Raw genomic sequence first — 22291 nt, 5'->3', positions numbered from 1 at the left:
ACGGTTTAGGAACAACTCAAAAAACATGAAGAACAGCACAAGGTGTTGACCTGGCCTCCAAATTCACTAGATCCCAAACTGATCAAGTATCTATAGGATGCACTGGAACAAGCCTGATCTACAGAAGCCCCTTCACTCAACCCATAGGACCCAAAGGCTCCCCTCAGAAGGCCTATGTCCATTCTCTGATGAGTCACAACTATTTTGAAGGCACAAGGGAGACCTACACAATATTAGGCAGGTGGTCATAATGTTATGCCTGATCTGTGTATGTGAATATTTTTAGTATATGGGTGATCTGCTCGCTAGGCAACACATACTACTACTACTACATCCTCTCACGCATAATTAGCGTGTTGGCTGAGCAGCAGGCACACAGGATCCTGTCATCGACGTTTCCACTTCAGGCACATACTCAAGACACAGTAGTGTAGTTCTCCATAGCAACGACAATCCCCAATCAAGTCATACACTCAAAGCCGCTGGATATCACCTTACATTAGCCGCCCAGTCCTACCAACCATAAAGAGCACCATAGTAACCAACGAGTAAAGCCCTAGCAGCTACCGGAAACACCCTGGCATCCAGCTGCTTTCGTAGCCATGCCGTTACGACGTGCTTGACCTGCTTGCGCTGACACAGTTTTCGAGAAATACCTGATAAACTTTCGGTAAACTTTCCTTCCCACTGTCTTTCAGCACAACAAAATGATAACATCTCTGTGAAGTGAATTTTTCTGAATGAACCAGAGAAAACTAAACAAGGCTAAACAAGCCCAATTATGTTGTAAATTGAAATTTTTCTGAATAAGAACGGTGCGGTGCGTGTTTATCCAGTCACTAAACTAACTAAATACAAGTCCACAAGAAAACTGTCACGGCTCGAGGACCGCTGTCCTTTTTGTCATTTTACCTTCACACCAATTTTACATTTTCAGAGCTATTTAGTAGGAATGAAGTAGGGGAAAAAAAAAAACGGAGCGTAGACGTGCTGACATCTACTTTACATTATGCAGAGCAAAAGCAAACTGTTTGCTCTGAAAGCAGTGGTTACCTTGAGAAGGAAATTATTCTTCAATCACATAACGCTCGTGCCATCTGTTGAAATTCCAAGTAAGGTCGGTATAGACGGCATACTTTTAAAAGCAGCAGAAGTGACGGCAAACACGCGTGCAACTCGCATGACAGGGGCTGGCATTACCAAGTCAGTATGTTGGAAAACAGTTAGCTGACAACCCCTCATCAGCACTGATTAATGTTTTGGTTTCGGAGATGCGCGGACAGGCTTAGTAGTGAATGTCTGCGCTGCGTTTGTTTGGTTTATCCAACGTAGCGCTTCAAGAAAAATCTTAGCAGTTGGAGTAACACTGAAAATCGTGAGTTGCTAAAATGGATCTCAAGTTAACAAATACAAAATAATTGTTGATGCAGCATTTCCCAGTTTTCACAATGTTTAATCACAGATGTTTGTTTGCCGGGCGAGCGAGAGAAAAAAGTGTCACAGCCGCGAACGTGTTAATATGCTCTGACTGCATCGGCGTAGGAGCAGTGACATACCGGCAAGCGCATTTTCACAACTTCCCGCTTTAGTTGGCATGACCTTGGAAAATAAATGATTCACCTGTCGCCCTGGCAACACACCTCCACCTCATCCGGTTGTGTTACCTATTATATTCTGCTATTCAAAGGAAGATGCTGCAATGCAGAAAACGTTTGTCATTACTTGAAAGTCGGTGCGGTATTCAGAAAGCATTTTAAAAATCCACACAAGATGGAACGCACACATAATATATAAAATATAAAGTAAATGCTGATAACTATTGTAATAAACTGTTGTGATGCTAATTTCTTCTTTGCTTTAGAAAAAACTCAACAAGCGGAGAAACTGGCACAGAAAGGGTTGAAGCTCCGGGGGAATACAGAGGTTAACGTACTGCATTGTTTCGCTTGCTCTGATTTAGAGATATAACAGATATAACGCAAAGAACTGCTAATATCTCTACTTAAAGGAGAGAAACTGTGTGTGGTCCTTTAATACCGTCAGGTTTCCTCCCAGCAGCAGCAAAGCATCACAACAACACAGACTCTACGGAAGTGTCTTTTGGCAAGATACCGCTTCCCTGCTCGCCACGGGCAACGCTCTGTAGCAGGAATATCATAAGTCTGGCAACTTTCCTCAAGGTTTGCAAGAGAAAGAAGCTTGTGACCTTTGGCTTCAATAATGTAATAGGAAATCTAAAAACGAATAAAACATTTCATGCAAAAAAAAGTGACACAGACAGAGGGAGAGTAAGGGTGAACTGAGAGTGAATCCTTAACGTTGGCACAGAAAAGAAGAAGAAAAATTGACCGTTCAGGCGTTTTCAGCCACACCCGTCTGAGAGAGCTGGAAAGAAGGAAGAAGTAAGGGAAGGAATACAGGATTAAAAGTGAGCTAGACAGTAAAGAAAGGCAGAGAAAGACAAAACAAAAGGTGAGGAAAATTAATGACAGACGAAGACATAAGAAGTAAATTAAGAGTAAGCACGTCTGCGGGAAAGCATCAAATTCTGTCTATCTGACAGGCGCATCCAGAGACACACGGGTCGACTTAAAAGGAAAAGAAGCAAGGGAAAAAGAGGTTGAGCAGGAGAGAATATGTGTGAACGTCACATAGCAAGGCGGCGGAAAAAACAAGAAGTTTCTTGGGTTTGGCAGAAAAAGGACAGAGTGCAAGAATCTGGGGAAAAGGAGAGACGGATATGCACAGAATGTGTGAGAATATCAATTAGCATAGTTTTCAAAACCTCCCCGGATGACAGAGAGACAAGCAGGCAGATGGAAGTTGAGGGGCAAAGGAACAAAGACAGTGTACGAAAAGCCTTCTCCCTGTTAGTGGAGCTGGAACTGCAGTGAGACAAAAGAAACGAGGGATGGACAGACAGAAGAAAAGAGAGTGGAACAAGCAGAAGGGCTCTAAAAAAAAAAAGCCTAAAGCCTTCCCTGGTTCATTTTAGAAACGCTAAGAATGAACAGCAAGGCTTCATAGCAGAGACTAAATGTTTATGACGTGGAGATGGAAAAGCCACACTGCAGAATGCATTAATAAAACATGGGTCTGTGTGTGTGTGTGTGTGTGTGTTTGGAGTTTTTGCCAACAGGCTACCATCTGTGTGCCGTGCATCGATAGCACTAATGGGGGGAGAACGCCACAGACAGACAGAGAAAGAAACACCAAAAGAGAATATGAAATGACAGAAGAAAAGTAATAATGAATCCTGAACTCGTCCCACAAAAAACATTGTCATTTTCACAGTAGTCTCCAGTGGAGGAGGTAACTGAAGCTGAGCAGCTGGTTAACTCTAGTCCTTCTTGCTTAGTTCTCTTCTCGCCTACTTTCAAAAATATTCCATCACATAAATTGACGTTTTTTGGGGGGGTTTTTGTGGTCTTTTTACCGCTTGCTGTAAAGCTGCCCTCATGGCTAAGCCTCCATCCTTCCACAACAGCTGTTTCCCTTTCCTCTCGCCACTTGCTCAAAGAATATTTTGCCTCTTCATCCCCTATGCTCACTCTTTACCTTCGAGCTTTGCTTCATCCCAAAGCTCTCCATCTCAAAAACTGCCCATTTGCCCTCCCTCCTCTCCGCTGTGCATTACCAAAGCACTCTAACTTTCCCTCCTCCCCTGACTAACCATCCATTCCTCTAAAACCATTTCTCCTCTCAGCCACTCTGTTGTTGTCAGTTGTCTGAGCAGAAGAAGAAAAAAAAAAAAAACAGCAGATTTGAAGCAGACCAGAAAATAGAACAAGGAAAGCAAACAATACGTGTTTGTACAGGATCCAAACGGTCCTCCCTGTGAATAAGAATGAAACACTTCTAAATAGTTCAAGTGAGATTAAGCTGGACAGAGGAAAGGACACAACTGACGGTTTATGGAATTTAAATAATCTCAAAGCACACAAGGCGGATGACGTGAGGACACTTTGAGGATCACGAGCTAAACATTCCCTTTGCACCTGCAACACTCACTCACTCTTCAAGTTGACTTTTGAAAGTTTGGAGGTGGAGGCAGTGGTTTATTGTTCTCTTTCAACACCCACAGTCTCCGGCACTTCTATTAAGCCTCGTCCACATATAAAGCGCTTCACTCGATAGTGGCGGTTCCAGGCTCCGGTTGCCTACATAGAGTTTACCCAGTGCTCTAAGCCTGTACCAGCATGATTCCTTTAATGGTAGGAACCCAAGATGTGGATATTTTCCTTCCGGCAAGTTCAACTTTACCAATTGCTTGCATTGATCATTGTCTCAAAGTAAAGATTAGTTCAACTTGGTTCCTGTGCAATTTATTCATCGCTACAACTCGCTGAATTTCATCAAAATTCCCAAATCACTGCTAGTGTCTGCTTGTGTATATGCCTCTTTACTTTCTGATCTTCTTCTTTACCTTCCCTGACGCAAGGGCCTGTTAAGACACCTGGAGAGCTGCCGGTTTGTTAAAAAAGTGCCAACTTTTTATCATTTTAATCACAAAAAACCCACAAATTTGCTATTTGACATGTCGACATATGACATATTTTGCCAAACACCATCCTGACAATCCCAATCCCGACAAGAAATCTAACATTATTTTATGATTGAGTCCAAAACTAAGCAAACGAAAAAAAGAGGTACGGTTGATTAGATCGTCCTAAAAAGTAAAAGGGCAATGGCTGCACGTTTACCAGACTTTAAAAAAAGTTGTAAACTAAATCAATGATGATCATATATGCCTATGTCTACATATATAGCCTGTGTTGCATCTTGGTTATGCATTATTTACCAGTGTGTAAGGGCATCGTAGAGGTGGCTGTTAATCACGTACCTCTTTTTTCAACAGTCAAGGTCACTGGAGACTTTTGACATTGAAAGTGACCAATCAAATTTAAGAATTTTCCTTTTTGTTTTCTGTGTTCTCCTTTCACGTCATTGCGCCTGAATCGTATTTGCGAACACCCTAACAGCTATTTAGTGAAATGAAATATCTCATATGGACCTGCATACTCGCAAAGCACAGGACAACTCTTGGCAATCCCTAATTTAAGGAGCCAGCGTTTGTGTCGTGATCTGCATTCACGGCAGTCCTGGGTGAAATGGGAAGCGGAGCGGTGTAAGCGAAAGCGATAAAAACAGAAGGAGCGGGGTTTATTAAGTTGATCAAAAGAGACAAAACAGCCCGAACGCAGCGCAGAAATACAATTTAGGGAGAATGAAAGCGAGGCAGAGGAGAAATAAACAAAACAAGAAACAAGGAGTTACATTACCAAACTTGGCAGATGGGGAGGGGGGCGGAGACAAAGACAGAGCCCATATAATACCGATAATAATATTACGCTGGTTTCAGTCCTCTGCAGTAACCCAAGAGATACAGCAACAAAATTTCAACCGAGCATATTTATTCGCTTTTATGAGTGTTTGTGTAAAAAAGAAAGCCTCATTCCCATTCTCACATATCTCTGCGTGCTGATTGGCCTTTGAACAGACATAGGCAGAAATAGCATATATTTGAATGCGCACAAACAAACAGTAGCTGCTGTGTAAGTAAATATATTTTTATTTCTACACCGTTCATTATCGGCCCATCACTGCTTTGTTCCTACTTGCCCTTCCATGTGTCCCATCTGCCATTCATCCATCCATCAAAACACACGGCATGCCAGATGCTATATAAGAGCAGTACGGCACAAACATTGGCTGTAAACACGCACGTCTAACCGTACAGCGCTGTCTGCCAGCTGATTAGTTGTGCTTGTATTTTTCTATCTCCGCAGCTGACAGACTTGGATTGTATCTGCTTAAATCTAATCTCCTTCAACAACACATTCTTGACAAAACTTTACATTTGGTGTCAGCACAGATGCAGCGGGGTTAGAATACGTAATAATAAATTAGTTTTCCTTTCTCTCCGAGCTTGTGACTCAATTCAATTCCAGTCCCGGCTTGTTTTTGCGTCTGTGTGGATACATGTCCGCCTGTCTACTGTATTCACTTAGGCTTTCTGTCTGATTGTTTTTATATCTACCTATTCGTATTCTGGCTTCTTATCTGAAATTACATTCAGCCAATGAGCCCCTTCCAGGAATTAGCCCATTTCTGTGGCAAGAGGTAATCTATTGCTGAGAAGATAATGACTAGAGTTGTAGAAAAACACTATATGAATGAATACTGCCTTTATTTATGCAGAGTATACTCTGTGACTGAAACTAAATAAATATGTATCTTCAACCTGCAGTTAATGTGAAGTGCTTCTGGTGGGGTGTGCTCTATAAGAGAGCGCTACCGCAGCAGGAAAGGTGACACCACATGTACAAGGTGGGAAATTATGTCAATAATCTCCTACTTACTACCCACTGCTTGTAAGTGGGCAGCAGGTAATAAGTAGGAGATTATGTGCGAGTCTGAGGAGTCATATTTATGTCGGTGAGATAAAATGACAGACATTAACTCACCAAAGGCTTGAATGGGTCCTGTACTATTAAAATATCCACGCTGCTTCGGGTATTTGCGTTATTATAATATTAAGAGACAATTAGCGTAGCGTAGCATTACTACTGGAGAACGGGGCAAAAACAATTCCGTGAACTGAAAAAACTACTGAATATAAACTGTTGATTTCCCAACAGGCCCTAGCTTTTATAAGCTTTTATAAGCTTTGCTATTCAAGTTCTTTCCGCCTACTTGTAGTCTTTATAGGAGGATAAGCTAATTATCTAATCATTTGTTTCAGGTCGATACTTAATACACACACAGTGGATTCAACCAACTCATTTGTTTGCCAGCAAGAAATCAAAATCAATCAGATGTTGGAATTTTCCTTTATACGTTGTATGTTACTGTATATGTTGTCCTGTTCTTCAAGGATTGTCTGAGCTCCTTTTGTGTCTGCATAAAGACTGTTTCAGCAATGCATTATGTTTCTACGTTAATATAACTGTCTAGTCTGACACCGTGATGTCACTGTTAACAGCTATATTTTTATCTGTTTGTTTTTCAGCTAACTCCTGACTCACTGTGAACACGGCTCTGAGTCCTTACAGTACATGTGCTGTGATTAAGGTTTATTTGTTTCTGTCAGACAACTACACAAGTACAAGAAAGTGATTTAACCTATGGCCATAAATGTTAGATAATGTTAAATACCCATACGCTTTACATTTGTACTGCTTGACTGTCTGCACTGAACGTCAAATGATGTCGGCTACTTATTTACGCATAATTCACCGTGAGGTCGATGTTTGCAAAACGCTTCAGTTGACAATAAACTCCAGGAGAAAAGCCACCATTTAAAGACATGTGCCACATCACGCTCCAGCCTTTCTACACTCCTCACTCGAAGATTAAGTTTGAATATGAAACCAAGGCATTGTACCTCTCTCTATTCTCTCCTTCCCACGGTTGCCCTGACCCATGAAAGTTTAGCATCATTGAGTTCCTACATCTTTTTCACTGATTTTTCAAATTGCCTTTCCCCTATCTGTCTCTCATGATGGATATGCTCGCTTTAAGTTTTTAGCGTCTGTCGCTCTCTCTCTTTGCTATATCTTTATATAACGTAAAATTCATCCTTCTGGTTTTTTGCGGTTTACCTCTAGTCGAGGTCATCAAACCAAAGTTTGATATATCCCACGCACATCCTCTCTGTGTTTCTGTCTTCCCTTTCTACTGAAGGTCATTTTATTCAACTCCTGAAGTATTGCATGCCTCCATTTTTTACTCTTATTATGCCCCAGGTTTCCTCCAATTTTTCTTTTCTTGCTGAATGGCTAGACTGCAGATGAATCTCCCTGTATCCTTCCATCCAAAGCTGTTATTGGCCAAGCAGAGTTCATCTTTCTTTTATCTGTCTGCACCCACACACCCTTTGCGTATTGTCTTTTGAACTTTACCTCTCCTGCCAACAATCTTTCACCATCTCTGAGCCAGCTGTACATCTTTTTTCTCTCCACCTCTTTCTTCCACTTAAGTTCCCCTTGTCTTTAGTCCATATGTCCTTTCCTCCATCTATCTCTAAGGTCATTATGCTCTCCAGGTAGACTCTCTGCTGCCTCTAACCCTCAGTCTCCTTTGCTCCATCCTTCTCCCTCCAAGATCATTAACGTCTGGTCAAGTTCATAACACCTAGGCGAGTTTCTCCTCCAGCACCGTCTTCCTCTCTCTTTCTCTCTGAGGTCATTATGAAAAGACGAGCTTCATCACCCCCAGCTGGCTAGTCCCTTCCTCTCATCACCACAATCCCTCCCTGTTTGGCTGTCTCTCTTTCCCCAGGGCTGCTCAGCCAGGTAAAGAGTTCATCATCTCAAAGTCAAGCCCCTCTAATTAGCGCAAGTCAGTTCCCATGGGAGTGTCCGTCTTGTCTCTCGGCATGGGATATAACCTGGCAGTAATATGATAACAATGAGTTTCCTCGCATTACAAAACATTTAGACACCTGCCTAAAAGACAAAAATAAGAACCCGCTGTTTATCTTACTCTTCTCAACAGAGATGGAAATATTCGCCGCAACAGTTCCTTTCAAATGTGGTTTATTGATTAAAACTATTCTTGATTCAATAAAAAGAAACCCAGGCGGTATATTTTGGCTCCTCTTCACTTGTATTATCCTTTGCCAAATGACCTGAATGCGAAACACTTGGCAGAAAAGCAAATTGGTTTTGATGAGCTTCAGAGAAACAGTGTGTGAGCAGCTTTTATGGATTAAAGTTTATGCATGTTAACTCGAAGCTTCTCACAGTTTCCTCCTCATGTTGTAGTGTGATTTATTGAGTAGCACTGTTGTACACCAATTGCTGTACGGGCACAGTTATTTTCTGCACCAACCAGAGATTGAAAATTTTCTTTAAAGGGTTGCAGTAAGAGTTCTTCAGTCTGTGTCGAGTGTTAGTGTTCGATGCTCTGCTTTGCTAACGTTAATCTTTTATTGATGGAATACAAATCTCTCCTAAAGAGTGCACTATAAACTGTGTCCACATGCATATTGGGGAGAAAAGCTGTCATGAAAAAAACAAACACACACTCAACACTGATACTCCACTATTCTGCATTACTGCTGATGAATTCTGATATTTTCTTTCAACATTATTCAGATTTTTCCTGATTCTGAATAATGGACGGATTTATATGCAAATTACTTCAGTACATTTGTAATCAACAACATTAACACAGCATTGACTGGCTTTATTAATCACCATATGACGTCAAAGAACTAACGGCAACTGGCCAACTGTGAAGATGCCTGACACTGTCTCTGTTTGGACAAAACATTGCACTTGAACGCACCGCAAAGACTAGAGCCAATGGCCGGGTGGCACGGAGGTTGTGCACCTACGTGAAAGTAAATAACCAGCAGGCAGCCGTAGTCCGTATACATCATTCAAATAGGAGAAACAAGAGGAGATACCATCGTACAGAGCTGGCCTCTCCTGAATCACGCTGATCAGTTGGTTTACAGTTCATCATTTTGCTTCCTTTTGTATTTTCTTCTCGTGCACTGATTTGCAACAGTCAATCATTGTCCCACCTCTGATTCAACATGCTGAATCATCTGAAAAGCCGCCAACAGGGGTCCAGTTAATGGTAATGATACAGGACACGCTGACAAAACTAGAACCACAGGTGTTTACTGACGGCCTGACGCTGGCCAACAGCCAACTGTTGGCTTGGTGCCTTTAATTATAGACAGACATAATTGATTCAACAGCTAGAAACAATATTTCATATAAATTTGTGATTGCTGCCCGCGGCAACACGACGTTAAGGAGTGTGGACTAAATCTCTTTGTTTAGTCACACTCGCTAGATGTGGAATGTTTCATTTTAAATTAGACTCCTAAAAACAGCCTCGCTACTAGCTGTGTGCGTTCGTCTGTGTGAAACTGGATGATTTTTATATGAATGTATGAGTGTATTTGCCTGGATAAGCCAATAAACTGGCACTCACAAATAAAAGCCGGACAGCATGGCGGGTTGTTGCTGCTCCAGGGTCAGCTTCTTTATTGTTCATCTTATTTGCTCTGCAATGCACCAAACCCTGTAGAAAGCATGTGTCTGTGCAGTGAATCTCTGTGTGTGTTCTAGGGGATTAAAGGTCGGCTCTTATTTTCAATAGTTGCTGTTTATTAAAATACAATACAGATCTATATTGCTTTCATAAAGGATTAAACCATTCAGAGTGATCCTAGTGAAAGCTCACATTTAAATAACTGATCTGAATTTTTGAAAATACAAGGAACGATCATTTGTTTGATCAATAAATATCAACCTGAATAAAATGTTAACATGATGCAGAGAAGGTCTTATTGAGGGGAAGTCCATCTCAAACATCCAAGAGTTGAGTATTTCCTACTTCACTCTTTCTTTATTCTCCTTTCATTCTGTCGTTCTTCTTTAGGGTTTGGGCTTTCTGAGTTAGATTGGTACATATCCAAAGGAGAACGATCATTTCCCTTACAACTCTAAATCATCCCCTCCCTCTCACTCTGCCTTGTTCTGTCCTGCAGCTGCTCGAAAGGTGCATTGGTATGGATCCAAAGAGAGCATGCTCCAGCAACTTTAACTTATTCCATCCCCCTTCATGTGCATCAAACACAGACAGAGCTGGAGTTACCATCTCTCTTTGCCTCTTTTCTGCTTCTGTGTTATCAATGTCATGTTGACCCAAAACAGATCGATAACAAAACCTGTTTTAATTGGACAACACATATGCATCCAGGCATTTACACTTTAACACACACAAGGCAGCCAGCTTAAGAGCTTTAGATTTTGTGAGCAAACTCGATAAGAGTAACTACAGCAAATAAACATCCAGCAAACCCATAGCTCTTACTCTGCCCCTCAGACACAGGCTTTTTAACAATTAATGACAGAGAAACAGAAATAAATAGTACGGTTAAGGTTTCTTAAGGGACTCTGGAAGATATAAGATAAGAACTTTTATAACTGCCATTAAAAAAACAACATATAATGTGGGGTTGCAGCAATGCGTCCAAGCTTTTGGTGAGGCATGGTAAAAACTTAATCGGACCGAGCCACGACCGTCAAAAGAGTGGTAAGCCTACCATAGCAGCACAACTGCTACACACCAGCATCTCAACAGAACAACAAAACATCAGCGTCAGTATTTGGACTGTAACAGTGAGTAACGTCTGATTCTTGGTTGGGACTTGTTGTTGTGTCCGTGTTAGTTGTGTTTACGACATGAAGACTAATGGCTAATATGACAACGCTGCTTTCCGCGGCATCCAGAAGTCGTGAGCAGATTGTTTATGCGCATGTTGACGTAGACAACGAAATTACAGATTTCCATTAATGTTACACTCTAAGTGGGTTTACACAGCCTTTTGCATTTAGATAATACAGGTGCATTTCCAATTACAATCAGCACAAGCCATTAACTTTGAATCATTCTGATGGCAGAATACAATAAAGAATATATTTACTAGGCAGGTCAACAAGGAATAAATCAGATGCATATTATTATTGGGTAAGTTAGAGATGTTTCCCTTCATTTACAGATTTCGTATTAAAATATATGACTGTGGGAAATAATAAAGAAAGAAAAGTTTGAACATTTTATAGTGGAAGTCCTGTTTATTATCCAGTGGTAAGTCAACTAAAGCGCAACTAAACTAACTAAAAGTAATTGAGCTATTTGCAATAACTTACTGCAAGTCAATATGACAAAGCTCTGAAGGGAAAACAAACCTGAGAGGACGATCATTCAAGCTATTCAGCTGTTTTGTGTGCAGACCCACAACTTTGTAGTGTTTCCAGACATCAAAGAGAAACAAACTGTTCTCTGCGGAAGGACGCCCGAGAGAAAAATCTGTGATTTCAAAACTTGCTGGTAAGAGTGAAAGGAGGATTAGGTATAAATATAATATCTGTCCGTATATACAGGGTTTGGAATTTTATTTTTGGTAAAAAAGAAATAGTCTAAAATAGTGTACAACGATGAAGTTGTCATCACAATATACTGGGGGATGGGATGTTTAATTCCTATCCACCAATATATTGCCTCCTCCTTCTGGCTTTTGCATCTTTCATACTAATATCAATGACCCATCCTAGTTTTCCCTTGTTTCAACCAGTTTAACATGTTAGGACTCGACTGATCTGCCTTCGTACAACATTCCTTCTTTCATTTTATCTTTAATTCTAATAAAATAAAAGTGTCTGTGGACTGTACTATTACTTATTTATGCCTCATTCTAATTCATGCTAAGCCTTTCATATATTTGATCAGTAAATTATACATCTGTGGAGATGTTACACTTGCAGATACAGCGCTGACAGGACTCTTAAAAGGAGCATGCTGTTACATATTCATCATATTATCATGTAGTTGATGCAGAACTTTCTGTAGTTTCATCTTTAGGTGGACTTATCCAACAGCTTGATTGATTCACATCCAAATGAGAGGGGTTGAGAGATTCATCAGGGTTTAAAGTTTGTGACCTTGTGGTTATGGAGTGATTCTGCTACCCTCTAGGAGAGCAATAACTGAGCAACACACCTCAGCACAGACCTGCTGTTGCAGTGTGAAAGAGCAATCAGTGCCTGCCCGCGAACCGAGTTTGGGCAAGTTTACCAATGACATTCACAGGCAGAAAAAACGCTCGTGCTGCACACATGAAATTTTAATCTTAGCTCTAAATCAGACAAGCATTCCTGAGATCCTCACAACAAACCCCCCCTTTCTGTCCGTCTTGCTCGTCTCATCAGACGTTATGTATTCCACACAATACTGGACGCAGGAACACAGGAAATGAAAAGGCAGGCGGAAAAGAAGGTACAGGCACATCAGGGAAAGAAGATTAATAGGAGAATATTTAAATGAGGTGTCTGTCACTGCTTGGAGATGGGGAAATGTTTTTCATCCACTTAAAATTTGTCAACAGTCGCGGACGTCGTGCAGAGAGAGGGGAGGGGGTGGAGGGATGATTGACTGAGCGCTACAAAGTGATGCCAGCCCAAATCACCATTTTACAAGGAGCACAATATAAGCAGTTAATATGTTTGGGGGAAAGCAGCAAGCTTAGCTGAATATTACGGGTGAAATGCAACATGACAGGTTTATGATAAGGATTAGACAAATTAGAAGAGGGGAACTCAGTTTAGCCTCGTTAAACTATGAGCTGAATTTGTCAAGACAAGGTGGATAAATACAGCAAGAATACTGTAGAGGCTAAGAACTTTGTAGATTAGAAAAAAGGATATGTTACAGGAATAACACAGAATTTGTTTATAATAATATGATTATTTCTGGGCAAAATGGTCACATGGATGTTAGGGATCTATCGGTTTAGTAAGATGTGAGGTTTACTGTGTGTGTCTTTGAGTATCCATGGATGTTTTAGTCAGCATTTAAATGCACATGCATCAAAACCCATCCAGAATTCCTAAATTATAAAATGGGCTCTGTACATGTAGGTGTATTATGTATACGCCTTACCATTGAAGTTGACAGCACGAATGTGGCTGAGCAGCTCTTTGCCATCGATGTTGCTGGCCATCCGCGGGCAGAGGCCCGGGTACCCGTAGCATAGCTCCCGGTGCATGCGGTGCAGAGCGTGGGCCATGGCGTACACCGCATCCATCACAAACTGAACCTTCCCCTCTTGTTCGTAACTGGAATCGCGACCAACCTTTTCCAAACCTGAAAGAGGAATAAGTAAGCGGTCAGGCAAAGACTTCCATCTTGGATTGCAAATAGAAACCAGCAATGTTCAACTCTACTAGTAGGTATCATAAATAGGTTAATAAAAACATATGCTGGGACCAAAAGACACTTTTGGACCAAACAATTCTGGACACTCTCTGTGGGTCACTTCTCAAGAACTATATACTTTCACAGGTTGTTTTTTAGTCTATGCACTCACACACTGATATGAGCATTTAAGTGTTAGAATAGCTGACCAATGGTGGTAATAGCAGTGTCACTTAGTTCTCTATGATGTACAACGCCATTGCAAATAGGCCTAGACTTCACTACCAGTCCATCTCTCTGTATTTTGTTATATGTTTTTTAAGGCATTTACACCAAAGGGTGGTTGTCGCATCCTTGTGTTCAACCAATCAACCTACCTTTACATCTGAACCAATCTCTGTACTTATATCGTTAAATTTTTTCCCGTCCTGGTAAAGTAACTACGCTAAAGCAGGAGCTAAAGACCTTGAAAACTGAGTTCTAATAACTATAATGGTTCTCAGCTCCTGCAGTGCAGACACACAGAATTGGGGGCACTTTCTCCAGCAGTAATAGGAACTATAAAAAGTTTTCTGCATGAAGATTGTAGAGGAAAGTGAATAGCGTTCACAGGGATAAGAGGTCAAAGAAAGACAACAGGTGAGAAAAAAAAGAAAAAGTGGTGTTAGGTGAAGAAGAACTTTAAAACAGTCACGGGAAAGAAAAAGAGATGAAAACTCCGCGCAAGACAGGTTGATCAGCAGACAAGCAGTCGGGGCACTCAGCCTGACAATGACAAATAACTCCCTTCAGTCCATTCTCGCCCTGGTAGCGAAGTTATAGAGGAAGAAGAACAACATGTTCCTTCTTTACATCTTCTGAACCTCCGATAATGGCATTTCTGTGTATGGGGGGAGAAGTAAGAAAGTGTTTGGAGAGGATGAAACACGCTCCCTTCTCTTTCTGAATCAGGTCACGCAGCCCTGTGTTTGTTTAAATCAGTTATTTTCTATACTTTTGACCTCATATACAACACATGCGCGCCGTTTTTGTTGTAGAAATATTAGTGATATTAAGATCTTTTAGCACGTTCCTCTTGTGTTTTTGTTCTTCTCCTAGGCTTATCTCATTACTGCAGCCTAATTAATTACTGCAGAGTAATGTTTAGGTTCAGTGGTGATGAATATTTGCATATTTTCATTTGGCCTTCATGCCGTGCGCACGTACAATACACACGCACGCACACAGACCCAGCCGTCGTCTTCCTCTGACACATATATACACGAGCACAGAAACAAATAACCTTCCTACTGCAATTTATTAAAAGGAGTTTTATGTAATGACTCATTAGCATAATGAGCTAATGAAAAAAAAAAAAAGAATAGTGTGAAAATAAAGTCTTCGTGATACATTAAGATGGAAATCAGTAATTGAGTGTAACACCGATTTTCTTTGTTTTTCATCAAAAAGTTCAAAGAGTGGAACCACACAGCAGGCCCCATCGTCCTAAATTCATTATCTCCTTTCCTCGCTATGTTTCTTCAACGTAGGCTTGATTTCCTGATCTATTCTCTTTGGTATTTTTGCTTTTCTCTCGCCTCAGTGTCTTATATTCCCTCTTTCTATCCTCCCTTCTTTCTCATTCCCCTACGCTGCACCTCTCTCGAATACATTCACCCATATCTTACAAGTAGCAGTCACCTTCAGGCAACACAAACTGAATCAAAACCCATCTGGGCTGAGTTAAATTAACAAGACCAGAGGCAGCCTGAATCAATATGAGCATCCATAAGGAATTAATGGGGTCCTGAGAATGAAATCCAATCCACAGTTACAGGAGGTTGTCAGGTGCTTTATATGCATGTCCCTGTTTTAGAGTTTGTTGGCGATAGGGTGGTGACGTGTGACAGTCCCAAAAGTTAAGTTGGCATTGTCTCCAGGCCACGTGGTCCAACCATGCAACTGACCACAAAGACGGACTAATAGTGGAAACCTCAGCCCCTGGGTAACAGCACTGTTTGTGTTTCAGGAGAGTACACTTTCAGAAGTATTGAAAGGTGTACGTGTGTGTGACAGGGAAACAGATAGAGAATAAAGGATAGAGCTTGCGGGGGGAAAGTACAACTCTTTATCTGTTGGTGCAACCCGTTTGGTAGAATTTCAGTTTTTCTCTGTCCTGAGCTTTGATCTTGCACAAAGAGGTGAGGACTAAAGCTGCAGCATCCTGTTCCTCCTGCCTACGTCATAATATCGTCCAGTACACTTTCCAAGCAGTCCACCAAATCGAAACCTGTTGTTATTCATTTTCTGACTGCACAATGCTGACCAGAAGCAGGTCTTAGTCAGATTGCCAGCCCACACACATTTTTTTTTAGACGTGTCCAGACTGCTTCCGGATAAGGGCGTCGATGCAGTCGGTTAAATAAATACGCTGAATATGCATGAGAACCTAAACAGAGAACATCTGCCAGCTTGCCGGTGGTGGTTGGTGTTCAGCGCCTGCGAGTTGCTGTTGTGTCCTTATCTGCTGTTTTTCATACAAGAACTCAACGAAGACTCCTTAGAGCAGATGCTGATGCATTTTCAGTTTGTAAGCAATTTGTTTAAGCGCATAAAGATAGATTTCCATTAACGCTAGACTTTAAGCCGGTGTAGGCAACGTTCAGCAGAAAAATATTACAGCTCTCATTGAAGTTTAATCATACTCAGCACTATCTATGCACATTAAAATCAGAATGTAGTAAAAACAACACATTTTATTATTATACTGACTATAATTAAACTTTAACTTTTGCAGTGAATAGCATCATCAGGTAAGTCAAATTATTTCTTGATTTACAAATCATTTCATGTCCAAATATGTTGGGGAAAAAGGTTAAAAGTTTGTGGAAGTTATGTTTGTTGAGTTAAATTGACTTACTTATCATTTAAATAACGGTAAAATAATGGATTTAAACTTTTAAATCAGATTTGTACTGATGTGTCTCTTGTGCCTTTTGCATCACATCTTGCTACACTAGCAAATCCAGAGGGATGGAAGTGCTGAGCAGTATCCAAGCCACTAGCAGAGCACTGAGCACTGGAATAAAACAATATGTACCGGTCTTCTCCGTTGCTGAGACGGTCTGTTACGACAGAGGAGAGCTGCAATGTGACTTGAAGGTGCGACTGTTTGAGAGGCAAGATAATGGACACCCATTGTGTCACCTAGTGTAGCCATGTAGTTCCTGACGCCTACGTTGTTACTACAGCAACCGATATAGATCTGTTGGAGATGGCTAGACACACACATTCGATATGATCAATTGAAAACAACAGTGCAGACAGTCTGTCTTAAAGATCGAATTTGAGAAACAAAACTGTTTTCTCTGATGTCTGAACAAGAATTGATTATGTGCGCATATTTCAGGTTGTTATCCAGAAAAACAATACATCCGTAAACAAACACCTGCTTAAGGCAACAGACTGAAACTTGGGGTCAAAACCTATTGAGTTACTTCCTTGTACAAGGTATTAAAATCAACTTATTGCTCATCAGAGTTGGCCAGTACGCCGTTATGTGTATCGCTGCCTTTAATTTGACATTTCATTAGAGAACAGCTGCACAAATGACAGTAACCTTTATTTATCCGCAAAAGCATGCACCTTTTGGCCAACAACCTGTTCAACATTCATAATTCACACCTCAGTAGTCGCTGAAAGAGAAGAAGGCTTTTCTCATTAGCATCTCCAAGTCTGGCCGCAAGCCCAGTTTTATTTTTAAATCTCATAATTGTCTTTATATCCTGCCAGTCACAGGAATGTTATAATCTTTACAATTTTTGTGTACACAGACTTTTCTTTGACTTTGATTCGGAAAGATTTGGTTTGACATTTGAACGTTGTCAAGATAATACTGCTGAGCCCCTAGCGTTTCTTAGAGGTTTTAAAGTCTTGTCATGACCCGAGGTTACTCTGATAACAGCTTCAATAATGTGACTCATGCTACTAAGCCCAGTCAAAACCCTGTGTGCAGCGGGGTGAGGTGAGTGCTGTGTCTGTGAAAACAAAAACCACTAGAAAAGTGCAGCAAGGTGAAGCTAATGCGGCTAACTGACTGGCTAACTGGTTTGATGGAGCCACTGGGGAGTCAATTTACTGCTCTTGTAACGAATCTCTAGGCAACAGAGGCCAAATGCGATGAATGTAGATTTAAAATCCGGTTCATGGTTGTTTGTCTCGGATGCGTTCCAGCACTTTAATATATGCAGAGCACCAATAAACAGTATAGATGTACCATTTAAGCTATAGGCTGAAACGCTCTGCTTACATTAATTATTTAAACACAGTATTTGCTGTTCTCTCAGAGTATATTTCTCCTATTCACTGCCTTAAAAGGAGGCTGAATGCAGTGGTGGCATTGATGCATTCAAAGTGAATCATTTTAGCAACAAAAAACCTGCACGGTGAAGAATTAAAGAATGTAGTTGCAAACCTTCAATACTGCCGTCGTGACTGATGTCGTGATCAATAACTGAACATCAAATAAAGCCACAGATGTACTTATCAAAAAGTCAAAGAGACTCTCAATCTGTATTCTTAATAAGAAGCTTGTGTTTTCTCAAGATAAATGAGGAAACAACGCTTTGTTATCTGAAGATACCTAAACAATTAACATGGGATTTTTAAAAAAAAGCAACATTTCAACGGCATTTCATTAATATTCTGATTATATGAATGAACAACGGAGGAGAAGTTGTGACAGATGCTACTTCAGTAAGAACGCTTGTTATTTATATATTAAAGAAGCTTGAGTCAATGCACAATTCAAAAGCCACACTAGAAGTCGAATGTCTGATTTAAGGAGGCTCAAGATTCAACTGAAATACTTAAAGTGTGCATTCCTTAAGGAGAATTTGATCCGTTTCTAACCAGGATTTGTGACCTCACAACATTTTTCATTACAAGCCTCCTCTTCTGATTTATGCCGTACACGTTGTTTGCATTCAGCATTTGGTCAAGTCCCCTTTCAGAAGCGCCAAAAAAAAGCATTACACTTTGAGCCATAGATCAACGTGCCACGCGATAATGAGAATTTCTCTCTGCTGTTCTTATGAGATGTGAAATGACATGATGCATCATTAATCAGCATATTGCAAGAAGACGCAATCCTGCCTTGAGACAGTTAAACGACTGTTGCTGTTATGAGCGGCGCTAACTGGAAAAACACTACTGTCTCTGTTTCCCGGGATTGCGTCAGGTGTTGAAATCGGAGCAAAGGGGGTGGGTGTGTGTGTGTGTGTGTGTCTGAGTGTGTGAAGAAAACAATACGGCTTTTATTGGAGCTGTCTGCCCATTGTCTGCAGACAGTACCGGTGACATCAATGGAATCCATTCATCCATCCATCAAGCATCCATTCATTTAGTCTGCACATTATGTGCGCAGGTGTAAAAACAAAAATACAGCTTTAACTGGATCTTTAATGGCCGAATATAATATTCATAATCATTGTAGCACAGTCTTCTTTTTGTTTGTGTGAAAGAGAAAATTGTGCGAGAGATAAATGCGGATAAATGCTGAGAGGGAGCCGGAAACAGAGATATTCAGACATGGACGGACAAAATGTTTACATATTGATGCGCACCGTGTCTGTCTTACATACATTTACATTTTCCAGGCAGCAGCTGCTAAATTAAATTCAGCCTTTCTGCTCACTGTTAATGACATTTGAGATTGCAGGCAGCTTGGTTGGTTGGCTGCTTGGTTAGGGAGGATTTGAAGTGAAATAAAAAAATAAAACTGCTGAAAAACTCTAAGAGGCAGAAGTACAGATGAAAAGTAACTTTCATGTCTCGTAAAAGACCTGCAAACCCAAAACTGAATGAGGAGGCAATCATCTCCATATCTGCCTCCAAGTCATTTTCATATTTTGTGGTTGATTATTTGTACTTGCTGCACAGGCATGCAGGCCCGGCGCTGTGATCTGTTTCTAGATCTGTACAAATACATTACTCATCTCGGTTCCATTTAATAAAAGCCACGGGCATGCAAGCAACTTTGTTCCAAAAATGATTTCATGATGAAAGTTTTGTTTGAAATTGAGATAATCTTCTGCGTGTAGACCCCGACACCTGCTAGCACAAACACAACAGTGGCACAAATGCAAACTTTCAAGTCTCTGGACAACAAAAGGGAAAGAGCTTCACAGTCATGACCCAGGACTTGAAAGGGATGTTTTATGAGGTTTCAGTTATGGTGGCATTTTCTGTGATTATCATTATTCAAAACTGATACAGACCTCTTCAATCTCCTCTTAAGCTACATGGCACACCACTTGAATTTCTAACCTGACACTTCAATACCTCTGCAGAGGTGGTGCTAAAGATGACTCACACTGATAACAACCTCAGGGTGACTCAAGATAGCAAAAATGTATATCTTTAAGAGTAGAAATGAAGATCTAATTCTGTATAACAAGCTACGTGCACGGAGAACAACATAGAAACACACGTGTTGCAGCTTGTTGTATTTTTAGACCCAGTAAGCAACTGCAGCAGATGTCCTTAATCTAATATATTCAAATATTGAATGGAAAAAGTAATCTCTAATTAGATCTACTGAGATGGCTTTTGAATGTTTTGGTACACATCTAAGGCTTCATTTATAAAACAAATGTAGGAACAATTTTGAAATCAAGTAGGACTTGAAGCAGAAAACCACATGTGATTAAATATTTATATGCGGCCTTAATTTGACATGGAAATGATCATATGTTTGAGCTTCAATTGATGAATATGCATGCAATCCTGTGTTGAAGTTCACTTAAAGGTGTGCAGAATGAATTGCCAAATGCTAAGTGTTGGTGCCTATTTCTAACTAAACCTTATTATGTGCTGGCATTACATAAGAGAGCCTTTATTGATTTGATTTATACATCATAAGTGCCTCAGTGAAAAGTGGGATTCTTGGAGCCTGCTTAAGCGAGGTTTTTTATGCTCAGCATCTTTTATGAATTGAAAACGCCCACTATTGGGAAAGATCTTATGGCTAAGTTCAAACATAAATCTAAGAACATCTTTAATAAATGAGACCTAGTCATATATTAGTGATGGTTAAGAGGGAAAAGGATGTAAGGCAGATATTGACTGGAGTGATTTTTCAACTTGTAAGTAAATAAATAAATATTCATTCATTCATTCATTCATTCATTCATTCATCTTCTGTAACCGGGGGGGCTGGAGCCTATCCCAGTTGTCATTGGGCGAGAGGCGGGGTACACTCTGGACAGGTCGCCAGTCTATCACAGGGCAAACACAGAGAGACAGACAACCATTCACACTCACATGCACACCTATGGCCAATTTAGAATCACCAACGAACCTAATGAGCATGTCTTTGGCCGGAGTACAAATAAATATACAAACTGTTAATTTTCCCAATGTAACTTTAATTAAAATGTAAGATCTCTTTGTTTCTATATTGGCCAAGATGCACTATATTGCTAAAAGTATTCACTCACCCATCCAAATAACTGAATTCAGGTGTTCCAATCAAGTCCATGGCCAACTGTCAGGGGTATTATAACAAAGCTGAGATGCTGATTCAGCCACCAAGTGGCAGGCCACGTAAAGTGACAGAGTGGGGTCAGTGGATGCTAAGGCTCATAGTGCGCAGATATCGCCACCTATATTTCACTGTTTCTTTTTAAAAGGCCAATAAGTGAATTTTACTTTTTACCTTACAAGTTTCAAGCCAAGGTCATCGGAACGGAAAGCAACAAACTCCACCGGTGGATCAGAGAGGCGGTTGAAATCAGGAAGCGGGCCCCGGGGACTATCAACCGGGATGAAGGAGCCTACCAACTATCCCACACCTGGGACACAGTCCTACAGGGCCGCCCCCGGCTGTATGGAAAACCACCAGACGGCAGAGGGCGCCCCGCCCCGCGGAGCGCTCCGGGGGACACGGCCATCCCACCGCATCAGGTGGGATGGAAAACTCCATATAAACCAACACAGACGACGTCACACCAACATCACGTGACACCTCTAATGAAAGCTACAGAGACAGAGACCTCCAAACTTCATGCAACCTTCAGATTTGCTCAAGAACAGTGCGTAGAGAGCTTGAATGGGTTTCCATGGCCAAGCAGCTGCATCCAAGCCATACATCACGTGCAAAGCGTTGGATGCAGTGGTGTAAAGCACACCGCTTCTGGACTCTAGAGCAGTGGAGACGCGTTCTCTGGAGTGACGAATCACGGTTCTCCATCTGGCAATCTGATGGACGAATCTGGGTTTGGCGGTTGCCAGGAGAACGGTACTTGTCTGACTCAGGCGTCTGACCTCAACCTGATGGGATGAATTAGAGAGAAGACTGCAAGCCAGGCCTTCTCATCCAAAACCAGTGTCTGACCTCACAAATGCGCTTCTGGAAGAATGGTCAAAAATTCCCGTACACACACTCCTAAACATTGTGGAAAGCCTTCCCAGAAGAGTTGAAGCTGTTATAGCTGCAAAGGATGGGCCAACGTCATATTAAACCCTATGGATTAAGAATGGGATGTCACTTAAGTTCATTTGCGTGTAAAGGCAGATGAGCAAATACTTT

The 22291-nt window shown here is 41.0% G+C and overlaps 1 protein-coding gene across 2 annotated transcripts in view; it reads right to left on the bottom strand.

Moving 5' to 3' along the window:
* The window catches only part of grm8a (glutamate receptor, metabotropic 8a), a 132275-nt gene that overhangs the window by 30938 nt on the left and 79046 nt on the right, over positions 1–22291 (bottom strand). For both annotated transcript variants that reach the window (XM_084573554.1, XM_084573555.1), the window contains exon 5: positions 13468–13671. In XM_084573554.1, coding sequence (XP_084429680.1) covers positions 13468–13671 — 204 coding nt within the window. The remainder of the gene's footprint in view (positions 1–13467; positions 13672–22291) is intronic.

The sequence above is a fragment of the Chelon labrosus genome (assembly GCF_963514085.1).
Source record: "Chelon labrosus genome assembly, chromosome: 23".
Taxonomy (NCBI): Eukaryota; Metazoa; Chordata; class Actinopteri; order Mugiliformes; family Mugilidae; genus Chelon; species Chelon labrosus.
This window is presented reverse-complemented; position numbering and strand designations above follow the sequence as displayed.